The sequence below is a fragment of the Phacochoerus africanus genome, chromosome 11, assembly GCF_016906955.1.
Source record: "Phacochoerus africanus isolate WHEZ1 chromosome 11, ROS_Pafr_v1, whole genome shotgun sequence".
Classification (NCBI taxonomy): Eukaryota; Metazoa; Chordata; class Mammalia; order Artiodactyla; family Suidae; genus Phacochoerus; species Phacochoerus africanus.
Window position 1 is genome coordinate 71,338,969 of NC_062554.1, and position 21,413 is coordinate 71,360,381.

At 37.6% G+C, this 21,413-nt stretch overlaps 1 protein-coding gene and 1 pseudogene across 1 annotated transcript in view; one reads left to right on the forward strand and one right to left on the reverse strand.

The window, feature by feature from the left end:
* AKAP9 (A-kinase anchoring protein 9) overlaps positions 1-21,413 on the forward strand; it is a 150,684-nt gene that overhangs the window by 118,993 nt on the left and 10,278 nt on the right. The window contains 12 exon segments of the mRNA XM_047754061.1: positions 702-1,778; positions 3,160-3,300; positions 3,808-4,296; positions 4,500-4,563; positions 4,653-4,774; positions 5,488-5,679; positions 5,943-6,131; positions 10,883-11,027; positions 17,397-17,616; positions 18,504-18,654; positions 20,097-20,765; positions 20,992-21,194. Coding sequence (XP_047610017.1) covers positions 702-1,778; positions 3,160-3,300; positions 3,808-4,296; positions 4,500-4,563; positions 4,653-4,774; positions 5,488-5,679; positions 5,943-6,131; positions 10,883-11,027; positions 17,397-17,616; positions 18,504-18,654; positions 20,097-20,765; positions 20,992-21,194 — 3,662 coding nt within the window.
* On the reverse strand, positions 14,441-15,035 carry LOC125111911 (synaptobrevin homolog YKT6-like; annotated as a pseudogene).

Consider the following 21,413-nt stretch of genomic DNA (forward strand, 5'->3'; position numbering starts at 1 on the left):
ATATTGTCAAAGACTTTTGATGTGTTATAGGGAGTCTCTGTTGATTCAGATTGCATCTTATCATTATAATCAAATCTATTAAAAATTCTTTTTAGTATGAGTTAAATAAGATGATGACATTTGGCCACTGTCTGTTATAGACTGTTTTGTTTCAGTATTTCACCTTTGCGAGTTCCCGTCCTGGCTTAGCAGTAATGAACTTGACGAGTATCCATGAGGATGCGGGTTCAATCCCTGGCCTCACTCAGGATTAAGGCTCTGGCAGTGTTGCCATGAGCTCTGGTGAAGGTCGCAGATATTGCTCGGATCCCAGGTTACTGTGACAGTGGTGTAAGCAGGCAGCTGCAGCTCTGATTCAACCCCTAACCTGGGAACCTCCATATGCTGCGGGTGTGGCCCTAAAAAGACAGAAAAAAAAGTTTCATCCTTTTCAGTTAGAATGCATTAATATTGACTATTTTACTTACATGTATTAGCTACTAAATGTGTAAATCACTTTATGTTTAATGACTTTCTGAATGAAATTCTAAATAAGTTCCTTGTTTGATATAATGGGGGACTGTTGGCCTATATTAGAATTTAGTATGTCTAAGAAGTATATTGTTTTTGTGTGTGATCAGCACTTTAAGATCTTGCCCTAAAATTCCCCAAATATAAATGTATATTTATTATGTGTGTTACTTGTTTTCATTGACTAATAGGTTATTGAAGAAAAAAATGAACTAATAAAAGATCTTGAAACCCAGATAGAATGTTTGATGAGTGATCAAGAACGTATGAAGAAAAATAGAGAAGAAGAGATTGAGCAGCTTAATGAAGTGATTGAAAAACTTCAACAGGAATTGGCAAACATTGAACAGAAGACATCAGTGGATGCTAATACTCTTCCAGAAGAAGCAGATAGTTTAAAACATCAGTTGGATATGGTAATAGCAGAAAAACTGGCTTTGGAACAGCAGGTAGAAACCACTAATGAGGAAATGGCCTTTACAAAAAATGTGCTTAAAGAAACCAATTTTAAAATGAACCAGCTAACACAAGAATTATGCAGCCTAAAGAGAGAACGTGAAAATATTGAAAGAATCCATGGCATTCCAGAGAAAAGTATTAACATGGCTATAGATGATCTGAGTGAAAACAAACCTGGACTAGAAGTAGTCCTTACTGAAGATGCTCTTAAACCCTTGGAAAATCAGACTTACCTCAAATCTTTTGAAGAAAACAGCAAAGTTTCCATAAGCAGTTTGGAAACAAAAGTACTACAACTTGAGAACACTGTGAGTGCAAAGGACTTAGAACTTAGCCGGTGTCATAAGCAAATAAAGGACATGCAGGAGCAAGGCCAGTCTGAAACAGAAATGCTTAAAAAGAAGATTGTAAACCTACAAAATATACTTGAGGAAAAGGTTGCTGCTGCTTTAGTGAGTCAAGTCCAACTTGAAGCAGTTAAAGAATATGCAAAATTCTGTCAAGATAAACAAGCAGTTTCACTAGAATCTGAAAGAACAGATACACAGAATTTAAATCAACTAACAAAAAATGAGATGGAGTCAGATGTTTCAGTACTGACTTTGAGAATATCAGAATTAGAAAGCCAGGTGGTTGAAATGCAGACTAGCTTGATCTCAGAAAAAGAGCAGGTAGAAATTGCAGAGAAAAATGCTTTGGAAAAAGAAAAGAAGTTATTAGAATTACAGAAGCTGTTGGAGGACAATGAGAAAAAACAGGGAGACAAAGAAAGGAACAGAAGCCCTCAAGGAGATTTTGAAGTTCTCAAGGTTAGTTTGTATTTTATTTTATTTTATTTTTTCAGGTTAATACCCCAGGAAACCCTTTTGTTCCTTTGTTCCTTAAACTACTAACTTAAATTATGATGTTCTTTACACCTAGCAATTTATATATTAAGGTGTTGTGTTTTTTTGTTTTGTTTTTTGTCCTTTTAGGGCTGCACCCTTGGCATATGGAGGTTCCCAGGCTGAGGGTTGAATCGGAGCTACCCAGCTGCCAGCCTATGCCACAGCCTCAGCAACACAGGACGTGAGCCACCTCTGTGACCAACACCGCAGCTCATGGCAATGCCGGATCCTTAACCCACTGAACGAGGCCAGGAATCGATCCTGCCAGCCTCATGGCTCCTAGTCATATTCGTTTCCGCTGCACTACAACGGCACTTCCTATTAAGGGTTTTTATAAAAAATATCATTGTGTATAGTCATATTATCAATAGAATAATGGACACAAAATATATTTTGTTGTCTTCAAATCGTGATATTTATTTTACTAGCATAGTCATTAAGTAGAACAGTGAGAAGAAACTTGGAAATGTTACATTTAGCAAACGTCCTCTGGAACTTGTGTGGGTTTTTTCCTTTTCTCTCTAACATGCAATATTATATGTTCATCATCCCTTTTAAGTAATGAAAAAATGTCAAAATATACTAGTGTTCTTGTGAATTAATATGTGAGTGGTAAGTCATGAGCTTTCGCAGATTTTATACCTCATGATAGATTTCATCCTTTCCTAAGAAAAATTTGCCTTTCACCTTTTAAGTCTTATTAAGTAAAGGTCTGAAATCGCAGTTATTTCTTAGCATAGGACTTTATCAAATTCTCATTCTGTATAATTTTTGACACTAAATGTGTATTCTTATGTAAATATCAGAAGATTAACTCTTATATTGGGATTCTATAGGTAATATATTTCACAAAGGATAATAATTCCTTCTACTTACTAGGCTTTTTCCTCATAGCTTACTGGAGCTATATCCATTGCTGAATTTAAAATAGTGACTTTCCATATGTATATAAAACTTCTAAGAAATATCTTAGTAATATGTGGTGTCTTTTGAGAAAAGTGATATAAATATGAAACAATTTTGAATGGGTAACAAAACTATTTTCATTAATTATAAAATTTTAAAATATATACTGATGACATGATCTACTTTTTTTTCCCTGAAAAATCCTTCTTAATGTCTCAAGAATATAAAATGACGGTTCTGAAGAAGATTCCCTATTTGTTGAAAGAACCTGGATCATTTAAACCCTTTTTATCTGATAGGAAGTTATTCTTGAAAAGGCCTCATTAGAATGCAGAAGTGCCTTGAACTTGGTTTTGTTTTTGAAAATGATGTGTTTATGTTTTCCACTGCTATTCAGACAACTACTGAGCTGATTCATACTAGTGAAGAAAATGGATTTTTTGGTCAACTTGGCACACTTAGGGCTGAGTCAGCAGCTACCAAAGAAGAACTTGCCAGTTATAAAGAGAAGGCAGAGAAGCTACAAGAAGAGCTTCTGGTAAAATGAGTAACATAGTTCCTAATTCACTTATTTCTACCTATCTTAATTTCATTTCAAAATATATTCTCTTTTGTGAAAACAAACCCAGATCTTAACAGCTAGGGGAAAAAAAATCCATTGTGAGTTTGATAAAAAGTTATTACAGATTTTTGTCTCTCTCATTTCTGTTGTTTGTTTTCCTTGGAATCTTTGTTAGGGACTTTGTTTTAATCTGTGGTCTATGGAGATTAATGCAGGAGGAGAAAGACAGATGTTAAAAGGAACTATATATCCCCTGCAAACCAAAAGTGGAGACTGATGAAATGATTTCACTTGTGTGGTAATCTGTGACTATACATATATATGTGAATAAATACATATGCAAAGCATGAGTATTCCTGAAATGTTTTTCCTTTTATTCTGAGGAAAATAAACATGTTAGCATGAATTTTATTCTCTCTACCCTAAATTCTTCATGTAATATTTTAAGCTGAATGTTATACTGTTCTATTCATTATGTTTTAGGTAAAAGAAACAAATATAGCATTTCTCCAGAAAGATTTAAGCCAAGTTAGGGATCAACTCAAAAGGGCAGAAGAGAAATTATCCTACTTCTTAGAAAAAGAAGATAATACTGAGGTTCAAGAAAACAGAAATATCTGCATATTAGAGCCGCTTCCTGTAAAAGTTGGTAAAAGCTCCGCATCCCAGACAGATGGGACTCTCAAGGTCAACAGCAGCAATCAGACGCCACAAATTCTTGTTAGAAATGCAGGAATCCAAATTGATTTACAGAGTGAATGTTCATCGGAAGAAGTCACTGAAATAATTAACCAGTTTACTGAAAAAATTGAGCAAATGCAAGAACTACATGCTGCTGAAATTATGGATATGGAATCCAGACATATTTCAGAAACTGAAACCTTAAAGAGAGATCACTATGTCGCTGTTCAGTTACTGACAGAGGAATGTGGTACCTTGAAGTCAGTGATACAGTGTCTGAGATCTAAAGAGGTACTTGGTTTTTATCATATGTGTTTTTTCAACATTCTGTGATTTTTTTTTTTCAAAATTCTGTGTTTTAATTTTAAGAGTCCAAGAAATGTGAGGCAATTTCTTACTTATGATAAAATCACAATTTAAAATCATTCCATTGTGTAGAGTCAGATAATAATGTTTCACAAACATTATTTTTTTTATTTGTTTTCTCTGATTAGGGATCTTCAGTTCCTGAATTAACACATTCTGATGCTTACCAAGCTAGAGAAATATGTTCCAGTGGTAAGTTATATAAATTTATGCAATTTTTATGGTATGTGTTTAAAAAGAGTTTGTTTTTCTTTAATAGTCAATGGTTTTCTTTATTTTAGATTCTGGATCAGACTGGGGTCAGGGAATTTATCTTACACAAAGTCAGGGATTTGATACAGCATCAGAAGGCCGAGGAGAAGAAGGTGAAAGTTCAGCAGATTCATTTCCAAAGAAAATAAAGGTAACTGAAAGACAGACATCTCTAGTGAAACTTAACCAGTGTAGTTTTTATATTGAACATAGTAGTTTATTACAAGTTAGTAGAACAGATCTTAATATAATAAGATCTCTCGAAGAGAGAATTACATAGCTAGGACACTTGGAGCTCTGGTTAATTTTATTTTTATATTTAGCAGAAAATAAAGCACAATATATTTAATGATTATCTGTATAAAGATGTCTAAAAGATAATTTCTATTCCCAGTATTTTAGTTTGCCAGAATTATTAAAATAGTATCAAAGACTAGAACTTACCTCCTACATATTTCTTTTGGTCAAATTAGTGCCTGATAATTAAATTATAGAAGAGCACATTAGATAAATAGAAGGAACTTAGATGGAATTTTCTGGTGGCTCAGTAGGTTAAGGATCTAGTGTTCTCACTGCCGTAGTGTGGGTTCAGTCCCTGGCCTGGGAACTTCCGTATGCCATGTGCATGGCCAGAAGAAAGAAAAGGAACTGAGAGATGAGAGCTATACAAAGTGATAGGCCGTCTTGTGGGACTGGCTTACCCTTCCATAGGAAAAAGGCCTTCAGTAATGATAGGCTGATGTTTCCTCTCTGTAGTGAATCTAACTAGGGTAAGCTATCTTAAAATTTCTTTCCCTTTCTGTATCTGACTTTGCAGACTTTGAAAAAATGTCTTAATTCTAACTCCTTGGTTATTGTGTCTAGGGATTACTGAGAGCTGTCCATAATGAAGGCATGCAGGTGCTCTCTCTCACCGAATCTCCCTATAGTGATGGAGAAGACCATTCTGTTCAGCAAGTTTCAGAATCTTGGCTAGAAGAGAGAAGAACTTTGCTCAGCACAATCTCCTCTCTTAGGGATTTAATTACCAAAATGCAAGTGCACAAAGAGGCTGAGGTACTCAAAGAATATTATGCACCTAAATAGTTTTATATGATTTCTATCAGTAATAATGTACTTTATAAATGAAATTGTCTTTTATGATGTATTTTCACGTAAAGTGCTATAGTTTGTAAATGCCCCAAGTTCCGCACTTGAAGATAAATTCATATCCTCTTAGGCTTTTAATACTGATTTTGGTTAGTAGACAGATAGCACTTTTAGAACATTTCTTAAACATGCTGTTTGAAAACTAACTTTTGTTTTTTATACTCTGCTAGGTTTATGATAATTCTCAGTCTCATGAGAGCTCCTCTGACTGGCGAGGTGAACTTCTTCTTGCTCTTCAGCAGGTTTTCTTAAAGGAGCACAGTGTTTTACTAGCTGCATTTCAGACTGAACTGACAGCTCTTGGTACTAGAGATGCAGTTGAATTATTAAATTGTTTGGAACAGAGAATACAAGAACAGGTATCAATATGAAACTTTAAAACAAAGAATGCTTTTTCATTGCAATTAAAAATGAGTTATTGGTTAATTTTAGAGTAAACCTGAAGGTTCAAATTTTAACAAGAACCACTAACAATATTTAGGAGAAAAATTATTACCTTAAATGTTTTGTCTAGGAGTTTCTGTTGTGGCTCAGCCATAGAGAACCCAACTAGTATCCATGAGGATGTGAGTTCAATCCCTGGCCCCACTCAGTGGGTTAAGGATCCGCTGTTGTTGTGAACTGTGGCGTAGGTTGCAGATGCAGCTCATATCTGGCATTGCCTATGCTATGGCGTAGGCTGGTAGCTGCAGCTCTGATTCGTCCCCTAGCCTGGGAATTCCATATGCCACAGATGCAGCCCTTAAAAAAAAAAAAAAAAAGTTTGGCCTAATGTTAGAAAAGAATCAAGGCCAAAAATTAATGAACCAATCATCCAGCTTAGGAAGTCTGAAAAAGAATAACAGACTAAGCCCAGAGAAAGTAGAAAGAGTAAGATACCATCAGTTCTTACTATTTGTAGTAGTTAGATTCTGTTTAAGTTGCTGTGAATGCTGAGCCATCACTACAGGGGAAATATGGAGATAGGTTCCTGTGAGCCCTTGGTAATGATATTTTTGTCAACCAGTCAGTACATAACCTTGTTTTATGTGTGTTTCTATTTAAAGACATCCTATTTACTACATATTATTGATTCATTAATGTTGAACTCATGACCAGTAGCACTATAACTTATACCTAAACATAGTTTATGTAACACATGCATTTTCTCTGTAATGCACTTTTCAGCCTTCTTGTGCTTAGGAACACTAGACCATACTTCATGTCTATGCTTGGGACCGTTTTAAATAGCAAAATCACCAATAAAAACTCAAAAGAACAAAAAACGCAGCACTGAATAGATGGCAAAAAGGATACTTGTTTACATAGATTATCACCTTGTTCACGTTTAGCTAAGAACATATGCCTGTGGCGATTTAAATTTTTTTGCTGCTCTGTGTGCATGTTTGAGAATGACCATCATCATCATCACAAGTACTGAATTGGGGGCTACAGATAAATTTTAATGAAAAAGCAAATTCTTAAATATGTAATCTAAAAATAATGAGGCTCTGCTGTAATAAAAAAGAAATTAGTGAAATGCATACACTGATACATTAGTGAGGATAAAAACATAAAAAGCTGGTTCTTTGAAAGGTTAATAATATAGAGACTTTTCTGGAAAATAGGTTAAGGAAAATGGTAAAGCACACTTTAAAAATTAGAAATAAAAATGGGATTATAACTAAAGATATAGCTGAGATATAAAAATAATAGAATACAATGAATAATTTTATATCAATTCAAAAACTTAGGTGAGGTGGGCGGAAATTTGCTTATCAAAATTCATTCATACCCAGCAGTTCTACTCCTGCGTATATATCTAATGAAAACCAAAAATGATAATGCAAAAAAATACACACACCCCAGTGTTCACAGCAACATTATTTACAATTGGCAAGACACAAAACAGCCTAAATGTCCATCAGCAGATGAAGGGATAAAGAAAATGTGTGTGTATATACAATGGAATACTACTTGGCCATAAAAAAGAGTGATATTTTACCATTTGCAATAGCATGGATGGACTTAGAGGGTATTATGCTTAGTGAAATAAGTGAGAGAAAGACAAATACTATATTATATAACTTTTATGTGGATTCTAAAAAATAAGACAAACCAATGAATATAACAAAAAAGAAACAGACTGACAGAGATAGTGAACAAACTAATGGTTACCATTGGGGAGAGGGATGGGGGAGGGGAAATAGAGAGGTAGGGGTTAAGAGGTACAAATTATTTATAAAATAAGCTATACGGATATATTGTTCAGTATAGGGAATATAGCCAATACTTTATAACAACTCTAAGTGGAGTATAACCTTTACAGATTGTGAGTCACTATATTGTACAGTTATATATAATATTGTACATCAACCATACTTCAGTTAAAAAAGTAACTTATTCAGGAAAAAATAGAAAACCTGCAAAGACCTATAACTAGTAAAGGAATCAAATCAGTAGTTAAAAATCTACTCATCACTTAGTGCCCAGATCTTGATTTCTAACTACATTAAAAGGAAGTAAGCCAGGACTGGAATGGGGAAAGTACAGGTTGAACATGGAATATCTTATTTTGTAGATAAGGAATTGCTTAAAGAATGAAGGGAATATGTCAAAAGATCACAAAAGCTAGCTTGATAGCGTTCTCATTGGCCAAATTTGGGACAATTTGAACATCTGAATAATGATATTATTATTGATGTAATTATGACAGATTATAAAACAAAGTTCATTAATTTATACTGATATAAATAAATGAAGAAAAAGTCTTACAGTAGAATAGCAACTAGTGTATAGAAGAAATAGTTAAAGTAGTAAATCAGCTCAAGCAATAATCAGTAGTGGGTGCTAAAACTAGTATAAAAATTTTTTTTGGTTTTTTTTTTGTCTTTTTGCCTTTTCTAGTATAAAAATGTTAAACCAGAAAAATGTATTTACATAGTTTCAAAGTAAATTCTCAGAAAATCCTTTTTGGTTACAAAAGGAAGAACAATAACATTACGGTGAAGAAACCTCAGGCAGCACCTTAACCCAGTGATCAGAGTTAATATCATTAATAATGGAACAAACAGACATGTACCTCCTGATATGAAGAATATGTCACTTTTGTGCAAAACTGAAGTCTTTTCATGGAGACGTAGTAGACCAAAACAAATTAAAGCCACTCCACATCTATCAAAATGGCCAAAATAAAACTTAGTGACAGCACTAAGTGTTGGTGAGGAAGCAGAGAAATTGCATCTCTCATAACATTGCTTGTAGGAATGTAAAATGGGAGATCCACTCTAGAATATGATCTGGCAGGTTCTTATAAAGTGAAATATACATTTAGCATATGATCTAGAAGTCATAGATGTTTAATCAGACAAAATGAAAGTTTATGTCCCCATAAAAACCTGTATATGAATGTTCCTAGCAGTTTTATTTATAATAGCTGAAAGCTGGAAACAACCCAAAAGTTCTTTGACAAGTGAATGGAAGAACAAATCTGCAGTGAGATACTATTAGGCAAGCAAACACTGTTGATATTCGCAGCATCTTGTATGTTACATAACACTTTTGAAACGACAAAGTTTTAGTGATAGAGAACAGATGAGTGGTTGTCAGGGGTTAGAGCTGGGGAGAGTCTCTTTGTGGTGATGAGACAGTTCTGCATCTTGATTGGTGGTGGTTACATGAACCTGTATCTGTGAAAAAATTTTGTAGTTCTTTACACCAAGAAAAAGAATGGGTGCACATTGGGAGTTCCCATTGTGGCGCAGCAGAACCAAATCTGACTAGTCTCCATGAGGATGTGGTTCCATCCTTGGCCTTGCTCAGTGGGCTGGGGATCTTGCGTTGCCGTGAGCTGTGGTGTAGCTCACAGACGTGGCTCGGATTCCATGTTTCTGTGGCTGTGGTGTAGGCTGGCAGCTGTAGCTGTGATTCCACCCTTAGCCCAGAAACTTCCATATACCATAGGTGAGGCCCTAAAGAGCAAAAAAATGGGGGGGGGGGAGAATGGGTGCACATAAAAACTAATGAAATCTGAATAAGCCCTACAGTTTAAGTAGTATTTTTCTGGCTTTAATAATGTACTTTAGTTATATAAGATGTTATCAGGGAAAGGTGGCCAAAAGGTACTCAGGAACTTTGTCTTAAATTAATTTGAAATTAACTTTTTTTTTAATGTTACGCTCTTATACATTTTTTTTTTCTTTTTTGGCCACCCCACAACATATGTAGCTCCCGAGCCATGGATCAAATCCCAGCTGAGTTGTGACCTGTGCCGCAGCTGTGGCAATGCCAGATCCTTAACCCAGTGTCCAAACTGGGAATCAAACCTGTGTCCCAGCACTCTAGAGACACTGCCAATCCCATTGCACCACAATGGGAACTCCAAGATAAACTTTTTTAAAATTGAGGGGCGTTCTGCAAAATAACTAGCCTGTACTCAAAAATTCAAGGTCACAAAAGACAAAGAATTATAAATATCACTTATTTCCCCTTTTGCTATTAAGGATATTTGGCAAAATTTAAATAAGCTTTGTATATTAGTTAATAGTAGTATAATACTTTGCTTTTGATAATTGTACTGTGGTTTGTAAAAAAGAACATTCTTATTTTAAGGGATGATAAACTGCAATTTTTCAGGGTAAAGAAGCATTTTTCAGGATAGCCTCACAAATTTTGAAAATTAACATGTGCATCTGTGTATACGTACATCCACAGGATTTCCCGTTGTGGCTCAGCAGTAACAAACCCAACTAGTTTATTACTGGGGATGCGAGTTTGATCCCTGGCCCCCTCAGTGGGTTGAGGATCTGGCATTGCTGTGAGCTATGGTATGGGTCACAGATGCGCCTCAGATCCCACTTTGCTGTGGCATAGGCCGGTGGCTACCTCTCTGCTCATATGGGAGCTTCTGTATGCCAAGGGTGTGTATGTATGGCCCTAAATAGCAAAAAAAAAAAAAAAAAATTATACACACACACTCAGGGCAAGGGCGGGGAGAGGGAGAATGCAAAAGCAAATGTGATTAACATTTCAGGAATTTGGATGAAGGATATATAGGAATTTTAGCATGTCATTCTTCAGAACTCTTTGTTGTTAATTTTTTTGTCTTTATAACTCTCTTGACTTTTTATAGCATATTGAATATCAATCAGCTATGGAATGCCTCCAGAAAGCAGATAGAAGGAGTTTGTTATCTGAAATTCAAGCACTGCATGCCCAAATGAATGGTAGAAAAATGATTCTGAAAAGAGAACAAGAGAATGATCAACCAAGCCAAGGTATGCTGTATGACAGGCTCATATGGTGACAGAAATGGGTAAAAATATTTCACTTTGTTTCATTTATTATTACTATTCAGTTAAAACATATTTTTTCCTAGTCAAATTGTTTTCATTCTCACATCAGTGAATTAATCTACCTTAATTTCTCTAGGGATTAAAGAGTTGTCCAATTCATTTTAAGATTCACACACGTGAACGTACAAATATACGTTATATATATATAAGATATATATACAATACATACATACACACATATATGTGTATATATGTAAATACACACACTACATATATATAATTTTTTTTTTTTTTTGCTTTTTAGGGCCTTAACCCACAGCATCTGGAAGTTCCCAGACTAGGAGTTGAATTGGAGCAGCAGCTGCCAGCCGATGCCACAGCCACAGCAGCTGGGGATCCAAGCCATGTCTGCAACCTACACCACAGCTCATGGCAACACCGGGTTCCTGACCCACTGAATGGGGCCTGGGATCAAACCTGCATCCTCACGGATACTAGTCGGATTCATTTCCTTTGTGCCACGATGGGAACTCCTAAATTTTTTTTAAGAATTGAAAAATATTTGTTTACGTTAGGGTTCTCTGACCAGGCATAAACTCATACTCAGCTTTGGGAATAGAAGTTAGAAAATGCTCAGTCATGCTTTGCCATCTAAGCTTACTGCTCCCATTGTAAACAAAGCAACAGCTCTTGACACTGGGAAGAGGTGGTGGTGGTGCAGGTAAGAGGGTTATTCCTCAATTGCAAGAGAAAAGAATTCTGTGTGTGCTAAACAAGCTGGTAAGGACATGCTTCAAAATAGCAAAGAATTTTGCTTTTATCTCCTGTAGAGTTTGAAAGTGACTTCAGCTAGCTGTGTGGAGAGAGAATGATAGTAACTCTCATAGAATAATCCAAGAGACAATAATTTTCTGACATATAAACATACATTTAGTTTAAAATGAACAAGCATTGCCTTGAATGCGTTATTTAGCCCATTAAGTTCATTATCTTTCTTTGTTTTGAAGTTCTATGTAAAACCTAAAAGAAAAAAATCCACAGTGAAAGTAACCATTTCTTTTTAACACGTTTGTGTGTGTGAACTGTAACATACAGAAAAGTGTAAAATGCACAAATAAATAATATTAAATGAATACCTGTAGGAGCTTTACCCATGGTGAGGTATCCCAGAGGCCCTCTTCTGCTCCTCTTAGTAACCTAGAATACAGGCTCCTCTGTGGGGTTACCCTAGAGGTAAGGTAACCCTTATCCTGATTTTTTTATTGCCTGTGTATGTATTCCTAAACCATAAGAATTTTAAAGATTTTCCTGCTTTGAACTTTATTACTCTGCATATATTTGTGTCTTGTTTCTTTCACCTCTCTGTAACATTCTTCTCAGTCACATTTATTTCTAGTTTATTCGTTTTTGTTACTTTATACAATTCTCTTGTGTAAATATTCCACAGTTTATATATACATTCTGTGGTTGAACATTTAGGTGGTTTCTGCTTTTCTAGCCATGCTTAAATTCCATACTGTTCTTCACATTATGATGCTGTGTTTCTGATTGCATGTATATGCCTGAGTCTTCTGTATATATACCCAGGAAAGTATCCAGTGGATCATAGAATACATATCTCCAGATTTATTAGACAAAGCCAAACTGTTTTCCAAAGTGGTCACATCAGCGTGTGCATTTTCTAGCTGTGTACGAAAATTGTGTTCTTTTTTTTTTTTTTTTCCATCAGTTGATACTGTCAGCCCTTTGTTTTCAGTCTTGGTATGCAGTAGATCGTTACTATGGTTTTATTTTATTTTGGGGGGGAGAGGATTTCAGAAGACAACTTTAACCAGATAAGAACCTCTCAAACAGAACACAGAGAAAAGTTAGGCAGCAGTTATTAAAATAAACTCTTTGCCAAATAATTTAACATTAGAATATAACAGGAGCTGGGAAATGCTGCTGCCAGGGCCAGCCCACCACCCCCCGCCACCACCCACCCCACTTTCTCCCCAATATCCTCCAAAGTGGGAGGAGTCAGTCAGACAAGGCTCAGTCTTCCTAATGGAAGGAAGATGCCAGGGAGGCGGCTGGGTCTGCATCTCACAGGCATCCAGGGCAACAGGAAAATCATATGGGGAGGCTACTTTGGGGGAGCCCTACATCCTCTGGCCAGCACAGCACCCAGAGGAAAAGGGCAGCTGGGAGGTCCACCTCTCTGGGGTGGAGTCCTCGGAAGCCATATGGTTCTTGACTCCTGGCCCAAGCAAGGGAATACAGGGCCATGACACTTCCTGGAAGGGGCTGGAACAGAGTGTCCTGGAAGGACACCAGAGGACAAGACCACACTGGTTGACACCACCCAGCAGGGGCTTCCCTGGAGACTGAGTCCCAAGGGCCCATCTTGAACTTGTGTCTTAAGGAAGCACAGCAGGGCACGAGGAGGCAGTGTGGAACATAGCAAAAGGGCCCAAAACACCAGAGAGGCCAAGAAGCACCCAGCCTGGGCCACTGCCTGGGTTGCTGTGTGTGTATTTTCATGCTGGACCTCAGGGCCTGGGCCTCGTGCTGCTCAGGATGGGGGTGGGTTGCTGGTGGATGGTCAGGGATGTGGGGGGCTCAGACCACAAGTGGAGTGTTGGGAGCCCCAGGCTGGCTGGCACCTGTTTTTGGTGCACAGGAATGGTGGCCACAGTAAAGGCCACTTGCTGAGACATGCAGGTCCCAGGTGATTGTCAGGACAGTCTTGTCACAACATAGGCAAATGAAAACCGTTCACGAGAGACTATGGCACACGCTGCTATGACCCAAATGTTCAAAGCCAAACTGCAAGTGAGGACAGGGCCCTGCCCCTACTGCCAAGGCATCTTTGTGGAACCTGCTGGATGGGCACTGCAGAAAGTCTCAGCATGAATGCAAACAAGGTCTCAGAATTTGTGAAGCCCAGTGACTGTCTCCTGCCGATGTGGAAGGGCTGCCCTGCGCCCCCCAACCCCTACCCCGACCCTAACGGTGGCCCCACAGTGCTCATTGGAGTGCTAATGGTGCTAATGTACAAATGAAGCCTAATGGTGACCCGCCGGGGCCTTGCCCAAGGTGGGGGCCCGCGTCCTTCCCAGGGGTTAAAAACGAGCCCTGCAGCATCTATGGGAGTCACTGAGCTTTTTGGTTTCATTTGGGCCAGAAATACAGCTTGAGGGGCCTCAAATGATCGTTTCAAAAATTACTAGACATGTGGATTTGAACGTTTCCCACCCCCAGGTCCCTTCCACAACCCTCGGTTCCTCCCAGGAGCTCCAAAGCGAAAATTGAGTCTGTCCCACACTGGGTGGTTCCGCGAGGCTCTGCATCTGGGGCTGCGTTCTGATGTGGATGACAGTGACGGTCCGGCACAGGGGCACTGCCAGCTGCCATCACATGATTGCACAGCATGAGTTTTGTTTCCGGGCCATTTTATAGAAGGCTTTGGACTGCACTCCCAGCACCACTGACTTGGACACCAGGTCATCCACCTTCTCCCCCCACTCGAACAAAGACTCCATGGTGTTGTGCAGGATGATTTTGGTCTCATCTAGTTCAGCCTGCACTTTACTCATGGTGTCAGGTTCTTGGGGGTTCTGGTATCTACTGAGGTGACCACCAGGCCTGTGTGCTAGATGGTAGCAGGAGATCCAACTGGCCAAAATATCCTGTCGACCTGCTTGGAGAATTCGTCTAGTACTTTCTCCAGCAAGGTAAAAGCCACCCAGGATGGGTGTTCACTGTCAGCAAGGACCACTCCCGCAAGACTGCTGTTTCTCACATAGACGTGGCACAGATATTCTTGTTCTTTGACAGAAGCTTTGCTGCCTTCTGCCAAGCTCTCCACAATCAGTTGACTTGTGAAGGTCATGAATTCCTAAACACTGGACCTCTGGAAGAAATGAAGGAGGACACATCGTACGCGGCTTCGAGCAACACTGCCTTGGAATCGCCTTTGTAAAGGACGCTGAGGCTGTAGGGCTTCATGGTGCCCAGTCCTTGGCCCGGCCACAGGACCAGCTCGCAGGGAGGAGGGCAGTGCCGCCCTCTGTTACTATGGTTTTAATTTACATTCCTTTAATTACAGAATTGCCCTTAGTTTTTCGTCACATGATTATTGGCTAGCTAGATTTTTGCTTTTATAACGTGCTTGTCAAATCTTTTCCTCATTTTTCAATAGGGGTATCTGATAATTTAAATTGAGCTGCAGCATTAGAGTAAAATCGGAGTTCCCTTTGTGGCGCAACAGAAACGAATCCGACTAGGAACCATGAGGTTGTGGGTTCAATTCCTGGCCTTGCTCAGTGGGTTAAGGATCTGGCATTGCTGTGAACTGTGGTATAGGTCGCAGAGGAGGGTTGGATCTGGCATTGCTGTGGCTCTGGTGCTGGCTGGTGGCTACAGCTCCGGTTAGACCCCTAGCCTGGGAACCTCCACATGCCGCAGGTGTGGCCCTAAAAAGGACAAAAGACAAAAAGAAAGAACTGAAATCTAATTTTCCATTGTGTCTAGTGAATGTCTTTGTTTTCATTTCTAATTATAGAAACAGCTATAATTTAGCACATCTTGAAAGTTATACCAAACATTTGTCATTGAAAAGCTGAAGGTTTTAAATATCATTACATATTTTATTTTGTTTTATTTTATTTGTCTTTTTTTTTTTTTTTAGGGCCGCACCGGCAGTATATGGAGGTTCCCAGGTGAGGTGTCAAATTGGAGCTGTAGCTGCGAGTCTACGCCACAGCAACTCCAGATCTGAGCTGCATCTGCAACCTGCACCACAGCTCATGGCAACACCGGATCCTTAACCCACTGAGCAAGGTCAGGGAGCTAACCCATGTCCTCATTAACCACTGAGCCATAAAGGGAACCCCTTATTACATATTTTAGAGAAAACAGGTATAATGAGGTCAGAAATTAAATATATCCCTTATATTTAGACATAGGATTAAGTAAAGATTATTTTTAGAGAATTTATTAATGTTATTTTACTTGAGTTAAATAGAATCACATCAAAAGCTTAATTGGTATCATATATATATATATGTAAATCCTTAGCCTCTACCCCCTAAGAAATAGTTTTAAAAGCAAAGTTAACATGAATTCTCCAAAGCTAATGTTATTCCTTTCTCCTGACATCAGTAGTGTAATTGTAATATGAAGTGATATAATATGAAGTAATGAACTTGGATAAAAATTTTTTAAGTTAAAAATGTATTTATGGTAGAGTAGAGAAACAAAAGAAGTAGAGGAGTAAAAAATCACCCCTATAATCGCTAAATCCTGAAGTAATAACTTAAAACCCAAGAAAAATAATGTCTTCAGACCATTTAATTGTGCATATATACATAAGTTTATATATTTTACAAAAATATATTCTGATATATATTTCACTACATTTTTTCATTTATTGTACTTAGGGATTAAATATTATTATTAAATATTATTATTTAATACTTAAATATTTCACTTTGTTGGAGTTCCCATTGAGGCTCAGCAGATTAAGATTCCAACTAGTACTCATGAGAATACAGGTTCAATCCCTGGCCTCACTCAGTGAGTCAAGGATCCAATGTTGCCTGAAGCTGTGGCATAGGTCGTAGATACAGCTCAGATCTGGCATTGCTGTGGCTGTGGTGTAGGCTGGCAGCTATGGCTCCAGTTCGACCTGTTGCCTGGGAACTTCCATGTGCCACAGGTATGCCCCAAGAAAGAAAGAAAGAAAGAAGGAAGGAAGGGAAAAAGGGAAGGAGGGAGAGAGAACATTTCAGTTTGTTTTCATTATAACTGACATTTAACAGGGATATGGTATGTTTTAAAGAAAAAACCATGATCCAAATTGGCATTTTGACTTTCACTTCTGTTATAATGAAATTCTCAGGGACTGTCTGAGAAGGAGGGCCAAATGAAACAAGCAAGCAGTGCTGCTCATTGTAGTCAGAGTTACATGGATAACTTCTGCAAGTGCTTTTGCTGCCAAAAACCATTGGAATTTTTTAGTATGAGCTATTGAAATTCTGAATAAACAAATACAGATTGCTGTTTATATAGTATTATGTGAACACCTCAGGGTTTTTTTATTTATTTCAGATCGTATATCCAGCAATGAATTCTGTTAAACTTTCATCATCCTTATATATGTATAGTCCTGAAATCCTGATGATGTAGCACTGTGAGAAAAGCATGCATATGCAGGTATATGTGTCAGCTGACTTAGGGGGCTATAGTCTTTTCATATTTGCTTTGTAGTAATCTCCTAAATAACAAATCAGTTCTTATCAACAGATATTTATAAACCAAATATGAGTTGCTAGATCATAATCTAAATATTAATAATTTTCCATTTAGAACTCTTGGAATATAATATGCAGCAGAAGCAGTCTCAAATCCTGGAGATGCAAGTGGAGCTCACCAGTGTGAAAGACAGAGCAACAGAACTGCAGGAACAACTGAGTTCTGAGAAAATGGTGGTTGCTGAACTAAAAAGTGAACTTGCACAAACTAAATTGGAACTAGAAACAACACTCAAGGCACAGCATAAGCACCTAAAGGAATTAGAGGCATTCAGGTGTGCCAAGCTTCCTTATTAGAAACCTGTATAAGTGAAGGACTTAGAGTACTTTTGTCACAGACATTGTGCAAATCTTACAAAAACATAACATTGTTATATGCTGTTTAAATGGCACGAAACTGTTATTTATAGGAAAAACTACAGTAAAAAGGAAACACCTCATATTTTTCCAAGTGATAAACTCATGATTAGGTATTGGCATAGTCTTTCAATGGCTTCAATTGCATTTGATACTTGTATAAGATACATAGTTTTGACTTTTATTTTGCCAGTAATTTGAAGTGATATTTATCATCTAATGGAATTCATGTTTTAGTTAGGTAAAATATGCAAAATGTTTAAAAAATAAGGCATATAGAGTTCCCTGGTGGTGCAACAGGTTAAAGATCTGGCATTGTCATTGCTGTGTCTCCAGTCACTGCTCTGGCATAGATTCAGTCCCTGGCCTAGGAACTTCTGCATGCTATGGGCACAGCCAAAAAAGAAAAAGATAATGCATGTAAAAAGGATAAGTTTGTTGGTGTAAATACTGAGCTGTTCTGTTTGCCAAGGACACATTACAAGTATAATCATTATTTTGAATGTTGTTTTCACATACAAGTGATGATTCCCACGTTTAGTAGAAGACAAAGGGAATTTTATTAATATTATTTGTATAATAAATTATTTACAATGGTATATAATAACTAATACTTGTATTACTGGAAACAATTAATTTGAAATGAACCACAATCAAAAACCTGTAATCCTTACATGGTTTATGTTTTTCTAATAACTAGTTTATAATATGCCACCACTTTTCAGTGGAAACTCTTCTCTTTCTGTCTCAATATAATACTTGGTCAGAGTAGTTTTATGAGAGTTCATTTGTCTCTCTGATTTAGGTTGGAAATTAAAGATAAAACAGATGAAGTGCATTTGCTTAATGACACATTAGCAAGTGAACAGAAAAAATCCAGAGAGCTACAGTGGGCTTTGGAGAAAGAGAAAGCCAAACTGGGACGCAATGAAGAGCGGGATAAAGAAGAACTTGAGGTATTTTTATCTTCGTCTTTAAATGTCTGTGGGAAAATCCAAAATGATAGAAGAGAGATGTTCCTCTTCCTTAAATGTTGACCTTAAACTGTTCATTAGGTGTAATAAGTTGTTACCTATGTGTTGAATATTATTATGTTATCAGAACTGTATTATCAGAATTGCTAGTGGTCTGATCCTTTGTTTTGCTGCATGCAAGGGTGTTTACAGATTATTTGTCTGCAGCATATGTTTTAGGAATTTGAATTAGTGTGTATACAATTCGATAAATAGGACATTTGTGTCAGTTTAATGTAGAAGTAGTTTGGTTCTTTTGTTTTCTTCTAGGGAAAGGGAACAGTGAAACTTTCTGGCAGCAGGAGCCCTTGCTGCTATATTTTAAGACAACTTAGAGTGAGACCCTTCACTCTGGGCTCTTGTCCAGAGAGTCACACCCCAGCCTTGCACAGCTGGCGCCTCAATGCAGGTTGTCCTGTACGCAGTGCCACTTTAACACTAGTACCACTGGCTCAGAGCTCTTCTTCTAGCCACATAATCCCAGTACTCACTAGCTCTGGGCTTAAAAAACAGAACTATGTAGCCAGAATTTCTGCCCTGTTATTTATTTATTTATTTTTTTAATGTCTACCATGGTACCCTCCAGACATAGTGAGCTTTCTACCTAGCAAGGACGTTATTTCCCTAGATATTGATTACTGTTTTTTGTTTGTTTTGGAGGGGTTGCTTTTTAGGGTTGCACTTGGGGTATATGGAAGTTTCCAAGCTAGGGGTCAAATCAGAACTGCAGCTGCTGGCCACAGCCACAGCAATGCCAGATCTGAGCTATGTTTGCGGCCTACACAACAGCTCGCAGCAACACCAGATCCTTAACCCACTGAGTGAGGCTAGGGATCAAACCCATATCCTCATAGGTACTAGTCAGGTTCATTACCTGCTGAGCCACAACAGAAACTCCCTGGTTACTATTTTTTTGTTTGTTTGTTTTTTGGTTTTTTTTTTTTTATCATTACCAGTTTGTATAAGTTTTGAGTAGTTTGTCCCTAACCCAGCTTTCCCCATAAGCCCCCTTATTTTTAGTATGTGGTATTGGAAATAACAAGGGTTTTCAGGAACTCACATATTATTTCAAAAATACTGTATTTTTAAAGGTTATTAATCCTAGAAAAAATGTACTCTGCTTCATATTCCTTAACCAGGTATGATTAATGTTGGGAGATAAAGTATTATTTAGCTTAACTCTGTTTTGTTTATATTCTCAACTCGCTGTCCAAATAACTGTACTCTAACCACTACCACTGAAAAAATAGGTTAATAAGATGGATAATCAGTTCTGTTACCAAATACTACCAACTTAGTATTAATAAAGGTGCAATTGTATGCTTATAGAGCATTTTCAATAATATTAGCATCAACAAATTTTTACTTCAACTTTCTCCTTCAAGGATCTGAAATTTTCACTTGAGGGTCAGAAACAAAGGAATATTCAGCTAAATCAACTTTTGGAACAACAGAAACAACAACTAAACGAATCACAGCAGAAAATAGAATCACAAAGAATGCTACATGATGCCCAGTTATCCGAAGAACGAGGTCGAAACTTAGAGCTTCAAGTACTTCTTGAATCTGAGCAAGTTCGAATTCGAGAAATGAGCAGTACCCTGGACAGGGAGCGGGAATTACATGCACAACTGCAGAGTAGCGTTGATAGCGGGCAGCCTCGACCATCCTTACCCTCTGATGACCTCCTTAGAGAGCTCCAGAAACAGCTAGAAGAGAAACACAGTCGCATAGTAGAATTGTTAAATGAGACTGAGAAATATAAACTGGATTCTTTACAAACAAGACAGCAAATGGAAAAGGATAGGCAAGTTCACAGAAAGACATTGCAGACAGAACAAGAGGCCAATACAGAGGGACAGAAAAAAATGCATGAGCTCCAGTCCAAAGTGGAAGATCTTCAGCGCCAACTGGAAGAGAAAAGACAACAAGTTTACAAGTTAGACCTTGAAGGAAAACGACTTCATGGAATTATGCAGGAATTCCAGAAGCAAGAGCTAGAACGAGAAGAAAAACGAGAAAGTAGAAGAATTCTGTACCAGAATCTTAACGAGGTAAGTTGACACTTTGTTTTAAAATATTTTTTGAAAAGATATTATAGCCCTATGATCACATAATTTTGATATTGGATAAAATTATTTATATAGCTCTGCACAAATCATTTAAAAATGTAATGAGTAGAAGTTTATTTGGGATATAAATAATAATCACGTTCCCATAAGAAAAAATGTGATGTGCTGTTCATTTTTAATTAATACTTTTTCTGTCCAAAATTACCAGCCAACCACATGGAGTTTAACCAGTGATCGAACCAGAAATTGGGTTCTTCAGCAGAAAATAGAAGGAGAGACAAAGGAATCAAGCTATCCTAAAATGATTGAAATGAATAGAGGAGACTGTAATCATGAATTAGAAATGATCAGACAAAAACTTCAGCGTGTGGCTTCAAAACTCCAGCATCTAGCTCAGAAAGCCTCCAATAGGTTAGACTTTTCTGCTTGACCTTTGGAAATGACATGGTTAAACAAGCTGGACAAAATCTGTCCCTCACTAGTGAGGGAGGGGGGTTGAAATTTTCAAATTGTGCGTGTTTACATTGTGAGGTGATACTCTTAACAAAAGTCACACACCTGACAAATCGTATCATCCTCATGCAGGGAAATAACGCTTAAAGTAAAGGAGAAGCAATAGGTAAAACAGGA